This window comes from Octodon degus, unplaced genomic scaffold (assembly GCF_000260255.1).
Source record: "Octodon degus isolate 3935 unplaced genomic scaffold, OctDeg1.0 scaffold00115, whole genome shotgun sequence".
NCBI classification, from domain to species: domain Eukaryota; kingdom Metazoa; phylum Chordata; class Mammalia; order Rodentia; family Octodontidae; genus Octodon; species Octodon degus.
This window is the reverse complement of record NW_004524691.1, coordinates 7,004,010-7,011,294: the sequence shown is the minus strand read 5'-3', so window position 1 is coordinate 7,011,294 and position 7,285 is coordinate 7,004,010. Positions and strand designations below refer to the sequence as shown.

Sequence of the window (7,285 nt, the reverse complement as noted above, 5' to 3'; positions counted from 1 at the left end):
ATTTTGTATACCACTGTCTTCTGACCTTTGGTGTAGAGCTTAGATAGAGTTATTACCTTAGCACCAGGTCCGGATCTACAAAGTTCAGATTCCTCCAGGTGGGTGTTGGTTGGATCTGGTTGCTATGCTCCACTTCTTTCTACTGCAGCTGTTAGATTTGAGTCCTTTGTGTCACTCTGGCAAGATGTTCTGCTCCTGAGTCAGCTGGGTGGGTCTTGTCTCCAGCCTCTTTGCCGGGAGTTCTGCTGAAAGGTTCCACGCTGGTCCTGCACTCTGGGTCGAATGAGGATCCAGTGGGCCCCAGGCGGTCTCATTCACACACCAGGCCTGTGCTCTGGGTCTATTCAGGATCTGCTGGCCCTGTGTGGTCTCACTCACATACTGGGCCTGGGCTCTGGATCTGTTCAGGATCCAGCATCTCACTCATGCTGAGCCTGTGCTCTGGTTCTATTCAGGATCCGCGGACCCTGGGCGGTCTCACTCACACACCGGGCCTGCGCCCTGGGTCTATTTAGGATCCGGCGGCCCCAGGCAGTCTCCTGTTTTTCTTCTCTATACCTTAAAAATAATCTATCTGTTCACCAGATTATAATTTTATTATGAAAGATATTTATGTAAATGTTCCTTAATAATTTTTAAGTTATTTATAGTTATTAAAGGCTATTTATTAAAAAAACATTTTCAGGCCAGTCATGGTGGTATGCAAATGCTACTTTCAGTAATTTCAGATAAAGATATATTCTTTTAAAAATTAATATGTTAACATGTGCTTAATTAAAAAGTTCACAAAGAAAAAGGTTTTTTTTTTTTACTATAATCAGTTTTTCTCTTGCATTCTCTTTCCTTAGTGGTCATATGCTTTAGAAAAACCCAACACTGGAAGCATATTTAATATTGCTTGGTCAATTGATGGCACTCAGATTGCTGGAGCCTGCGGAAATGGGCATGTTGTTTTTGCTCATGTGGTGGAGCAACGTTGGGAGTGGAAAAATTTTCAAGTGACATTAACTAAAAGAAGAACCATGCAGGTATGATTGTGCTCCAAGGCCTTTTTTATATGTATTTCTTCTCACATTAGTTCATTATACAGAATTACTGTGGTAATTGTATTTATAGCTTATAAGAATTCAGCCATACTTTCTACTAGTCACTTTTCATGATGTGTAGTACTATACTATTAGTCACTGTTTATGACATAAAATGAGAACAGTGCATTAAAGAGAACCCAAATGCCCATAGTTATTTTTGTTACAGTTTTAGGACAGGTTATTGGAATTTGAAGCATTTAGGGAGTATGTGGATTCAGGTAAGGAAGTCTGAGGAAATTGTAACATTGGAACAGATTCATTTTAACTCTGGAGCTGACTCCGAAGCAGGCCTAACCTCCTAGTTATTGATAGGATTGCATTGTTTTACTTGATTTGTAAATAATGCCTGTTCAGAATAACCTGGGGCAAGTAAAAAAATGGGAAAATGGTGGAAGTTGTTATCAGAAGTTAGGAAGTATGAGCAAGGAAAGATACCTTTCCTCATGGTTCATGGCTAAGAAGCTATGATAATAGATTAATAAGAGAAAAATACTTAGATATGTTTAACATAAATTTTATGTGATAGATGACCCAAAGAAACACTTAAATCTGTGTACATTTATGTTAGGTTTGATGAAGAGTGGGCAGTTATAGAGAGGACAAGAAAGGTATGTTGTAATGGTAATAAATTAGGTAACACCCAGCAGGGCCCTTTTGTTCTGTGTCCTTCTATTTCAGGATAAAGGTGTGCCTTCCCTCTAAGTAGAACGACACTTCTCACATGAGGTTCTTATAACCTGCTTCAGGGAAAGATCAGAAATTCCTTCCTAGGTTTTATGAACTGCTTCAGAAGAGAAGATCACAGGGAAGGTCAGGCTGATCTTCCTGCTTCTTCTGTTTTCTCAGATTTCTCCAGCTTAAAATATTCATAATACTGCCATAATATTCACAGCAGTGCCCTATTTTGGGATTAATGTGCAATTCAAAGTGAAATACTTCACAGATGAATATAGAGAGATTGAAACATGGCAGTGAGAGATGAAGGAAATATTTACTGGTAGGGGAACAGTAGTTAATTACCTACTCAATTTGAAGTTTCTTAAGGGCATAGGTGCTATATTTAACTCACTTTTGCCTCCTGTAGACCTTCCACTAGGCCATTACCTTGCATATAGTGAGTGTTCCATATATGTTAAAAATTAATTGAAAAAAGCATGAGGAGTAGGCCAAAGATAAGTTAACCACCACAAATCCTATGTTGAAGATAAAGGAACTCTTCTCGTCCTTCTTACGTCTTCTCAGTTGCTTCTATCATCAGTATTCATAATTCTTATACTTAGTTGAAAACATGATTTCATGGGCAAGTCTATTTGAACATTGTTAGTCAGAGAATCCAGATTTCTAAACTTGAACATGTTTACAAAATTCATGATAATTTTCATTATTATCTTTTGATTTATTTTTTAAAAATTGTAAGACTGTATTTGAAAAATTCTAAACACACATGAAGTGGTTTTTCTTTTTTGTTGTTGTTGCTTTGTTTTGTTTTGATACAGGAAATCAAACTCAAGACCTTGTACTTGCCAGGCAGGTGTTTAAGCTGTCAAGCTATGTCCTTGGCCCTCAACACACAGTGGTATTATGAATCTCCAAGTGCTCATAGCACAATCCCAGTTGTCATCAATTCATGATCACCTGTGCCCCATTGAAAGCCATGTCTATTTTTTCCCTTTTCTAGTTGTTTTTGAGAAAATTCATACACATTGTGTACATTGTCAGACATCATCTGTACAAAGCTCAGTGTAGGAGCTGGGGATGGAGCTCAGTGGTAGAGTGCTTGCTTAATATACATGAGACACTGGACTTGCTGTTACACTACAAAAAAAAATCAGTATATACAGCTAAAAGATGAAGACTTTTTGTTTTGACATAACCGTAGTGCTATTATTCTACCTTAACAAAATAATTCCTTAGAATTATCAAGTATCTACAAAGTGTTCCGAAGTTCACTTGTCTCTTAGTGATCCCTGCATCACAATTTTGTTTCATTGAATCACAATCCAAATGAATAAAGCGGGCTGATATATTTTTTAAAGCCTGTTTTCATCTGTAGCTTCCCTGGCCATCTCGTTTATAATCCCTGGTGGTTTATTTGCTGAAGAAACCAAATGACTTATATACACTCTGCAAGCCCTCAATAACTGAGCTATATCACGATCCCCACCATGGTGTGGATTGATATGTCCCTCTCTTCCAAATTGCCTGCATATCATAGTTGAATCTAGATATTGATGTAAATATATATCTTTTATTTAATCTGGGAACTAAAACATGGTTTATATATTGTGTCTATGACAAAGAATGAATTGTGACTTCTAAGCAACTGATTTGGGACATAATTTTTATATTCGGCTAGTACATAGGAGCTAGCTGATATAGTACTGCTAAAAATGAATTCTAGTCTTAATTACAGAAATGCCCAAAGATGAGAATATATTTAGAAAGAGTTTTCTTTCAAAAACGAAAAGGAATCATCCTAGTGATTTTAAATGAGTAAAGATGAACTGTGAAGGTTTTTAAATGACTTATTTTATCCAAATTGTACTTAATGTTGGTTTCTTAATTTTAGAACAAAAAAGCCATATTTATAAAGGGATTTTACATCAATAATTATAAAAGATTTGTTTCCTTTATTGTTAAATTGGACCTATTCAATTTTTTTCTTAGATTAATTGCATTCACTCATTTAATAGATATTTATTGAATCATTCCTATTTGCCAGGCATTGGGCTAACCCAGTGGTGGCAAACCTATGGCACATGGGCCACAGCAGCAGAGTCCTCTTTGTTACCTTGAGAGCCATGTCACCCCAGCAGCTAATCACCAGATAATACCTTTTTTCTATACTAAAACCTCAGTATTGAGGTTTAATTGAAGTGTTGGCACTTTGCAATAAATAAGTGGGATTTGGCTTGCAGTTTGTGCAGTCAGTCCCTAGCAGGTTCGCCATCACTGGTAAGCCATAGGGAATGCAGTAATTAGTGTAAGATTTAGCTCTGGTTCTCATGGATGGTCTAGGTTAGTTTCTTGAAAATCTTCTTTTAAAAGTTTTTTTAAAAATATGTCTGTCAGACATGTTTGTCTGTCTGTCTATCAATGTATCTGATACAGGGTCTCACTACATAGCTCAAACTTATAGTGATTCTTCTGTCTCAGCCTCCGCAGTGCTGGGATTATAGGCATGTGCTACCACACCTGGTTTCAGTAGCCAGCACAGCAAGCTCAGGGTTCCAGGCTGGCATGGCATGTGGTACCTAGGATCCAACCCAAGTCCTTGTGCTTGCTAGGCAAGTGCTTAGACTTTCACTTAAATGAGAAATGAAAAAATAAAAAAGAAACTTATTGATTTATTTGAAGTCTGAGATTACAAATTTGAGGTACTGTTGTTTTAGAAGCTTGAATGGTGTCAAAAGAACACTTTTTCTTCCTCTCTCTTCTTCTCTGTAATTGATTTCATTTTCAGAGAAGCTTTTTCTATTTTGTGGCTTTGGTAGCTCTAGGCCTGCATTCTACCACTTCAAGAAAAGAGTACATTTCTTCCTGGTAATTCTAGCAGGCATCTCAGCCTTATAGTTCATATGTTAAACCTGGGTTTAAAGTGTTTGGTTGAAGGAAAGTGGGAAAGAGAGTCAACTTCCTTTTTGAACTACTCTAATGGAAGGAATAGTTGCCCAAAGGAAAATCACAGTAGATTTATTAGAAATGGTACAATTTGATTCTGGGCAGACAAGAATACCACTGTGGTCTGTTCTTTGGTTGTCTAGCATTTATACTGTATCAATTCATTGTTGTATAATCACCCCATAATTTAATGGCTTGAAACAACACCGTTGTCATTTCCATGAGTCAGGAATTCAGGCACAGATTATTAGCTCCTTTGGCTCAGACTATCTCAATGCTGCAGTGAAGGTAGTAGTTAGCACGGCTTTAGTTTTATGTTAATGTTCAAAGAAGGGAAGGTTTGCATTCAAATTTATGATATGAATGTTGTCAGAATTCAGTTCACCATCGTCTTTTGCACTAAGAGTTTCAGTTTCTTATTGGTTGGTGATGGGAGATGTCCATCAGTTCCTTGTGTAAGGACTTGCCATATGGCAGCTCCCAACTTGGCAGCTTGCTTTATCAGAACAAGTACATGGGAAGAGCCTGCGAGGGCAAGCAAGACATAGGTCATGCTTTTTTTTTTTTAACCTGAAGTTAGAAGTGACATCTTTTTTTTTTTTTTTTACCATGTTCTGTTCAATAGAAGGAAGCTACCAGGTCTAATCATGAGCAAGTAGATTTATAAAGGGTACAAATTGTAGAAGGCCAGCACCTTGTCACATATACATACCCATTGTTCTTGTGAGTGGGATTCAGAAATGCACTACTTAATGAATTCAACATTCCATATATGGTTAAAAAAATCCTTTCCCTAAAAGTAAATCATCCAAACAATTACTGCATTGAGATCTTTTAAGTCTGGTGTGTGAAAAACTATAAATATGTATTTTAATTTTTGTCCTTGTTTCCTTCTTCCCATATTGCAAGTTTACAATTATGTGTTTCAACTCATTGCAGTCATTATTCTGTTCATAATGTTCCATCTTTGGACACTTGCTCTTGCATTCTTTTAAAATGATTTCAGTAGCTTGCTTGCTTTCTGGTGTGACAAAATGCTCCAGGCTTCTTTTGTACATTATTTGTCATCCAGACTTGGAACCAGCCATTTTCCTAGGAAGGCCTCACTTCCGTTGGGGGTATTGTTATTTAGAGACCACAGTGAGGTGCTACATGTGCTCCTTGCTGCTGATTTGATCATTATTCCTAGACAGACTGTTTCTGTTTTTGATAAGATAAAAGTACATTATGAGTTTATACTGAGGTTTCTACATTTACATTTGTACTGTTGATATTTTTACTTGTGACTCTTTTCTAAAGACATTAATGATGCTATTTATATTACAAAATGTAGTTTTTAAAAAATAAATCCTAGTGTTATGAATACTATTTAAAATAGAAGCAAATCTATTTATCCTTGTATCCTTAACTTTCTCAGATAAAAGACATTGTATTATAGGTACTGTTCTACATCTTACATTTTTATGTTGTCTGGGTGATCACTCCAGACAGCTTCCTAGTGGTGATTTACAGCTCCATAATGTATAGGAATGTACCGTAGTTCATTTAATCTATTGCTGTACAATTTGAGCTGCATCTAGTCTTTTGCTTATATCAATCGTGCTTTAATGAATGTCCTACACATATGTTGCTTTGTAGTTTTGCTTATTTATTTTTGGGATAGGAGTCTATGAATGAGATTTCTGGGTCAAAGAGTATACATGCATGCATATAATTTTGTTGGTTCTTTAATCATGGTTGTAATATTTTGATGAAGTAGGAGTTGATGAACAGACAAGAAAACTGTAATATACTTGCCTTAATCTTTTTAGGCTACTGTAACAAAATACCATAGTCTGAGTAGCTTATAAACAACAAAAACTTTTTTCTTCCTAGTTGTAGAGGTTATGCAGTCCAAGGTCAAAATACCAGTAGATTTGGTTTCTGATGAGGTTCCACTTACTGTTTCATGGATAGTGTTTTGCCCTTACTTGGAAGTGGCAAGGCAGAGCTCTAGGGCCTCTTTTTTTATAAGGGCATGAAGGCTACTCATGACGGTAATACTAATGAGCTCTGCAAAACCCTACAACATACAAATTTGTGCATAAACTAATTTAGACCATAACAATGCCTAGTAGTACTTACAAATTTATCTTGCTATTTTTCTTTCCATGTCTTTTCATTGTTCATTAATACTGTATCATATTTTTTAAAGAAAAATACCATTTTGAGGAAAATTTAAATAATTAGGTTGAAGGGCTAATTACATTTTTTTGGTTTGTTTTCCACCTTTTTTTTTTTAATACTGCCTTACCCATTCTAGTTGACCAGAGGTCAGTTTCATGAGTTTTGGCCAGTGTTGCCAATTATTAAAAATCTTGCAGATTAGTCCATTATAAGATTTTGTAACAGTTTTAATTGTGACAGGCAAATTTCTCTTTGTTAGTTGGTGCATAGCTTTCTTATAGATTATTTCTGTGTTTTTACATATGTAAATAATTTATACCTTTCTGCAGTTTGATTTTCTTTACTATGTGATTGGTTTCTTTACTAATATTTTTCTTCACTTTTGGTTCTTGGTTTTTATTTTTTTTCCC

The 7,285-nt window shown here is 36.0% G+C and overlaps 1 protein-coding gene across 3 annotated transcripts in view; it reads left to right on the top strand.

The window, feature by feature from the left end:
- Nucleotides 1-7,285, top strand: part of Ift80 (intraflagellar transport 80) — a 161,095-nt gene that overhangs the window by 60,306 nt on the left and 93,504 nt on the right. For all 3 annotated transcript variants that reach the window (XM_023699687.1, XM_004639852.2, XM_023699688.1), the window contains one exon: nucleotides 849-1,028. In XM_023699687.1, coding sequence (XP_023555455.1) covers nucleotides 849-1,028 — 180 coding nt within the window. The remainder of the gene's footprint in view (nucleotides 1-848; nucleotides 1,029-7,285) is intronic.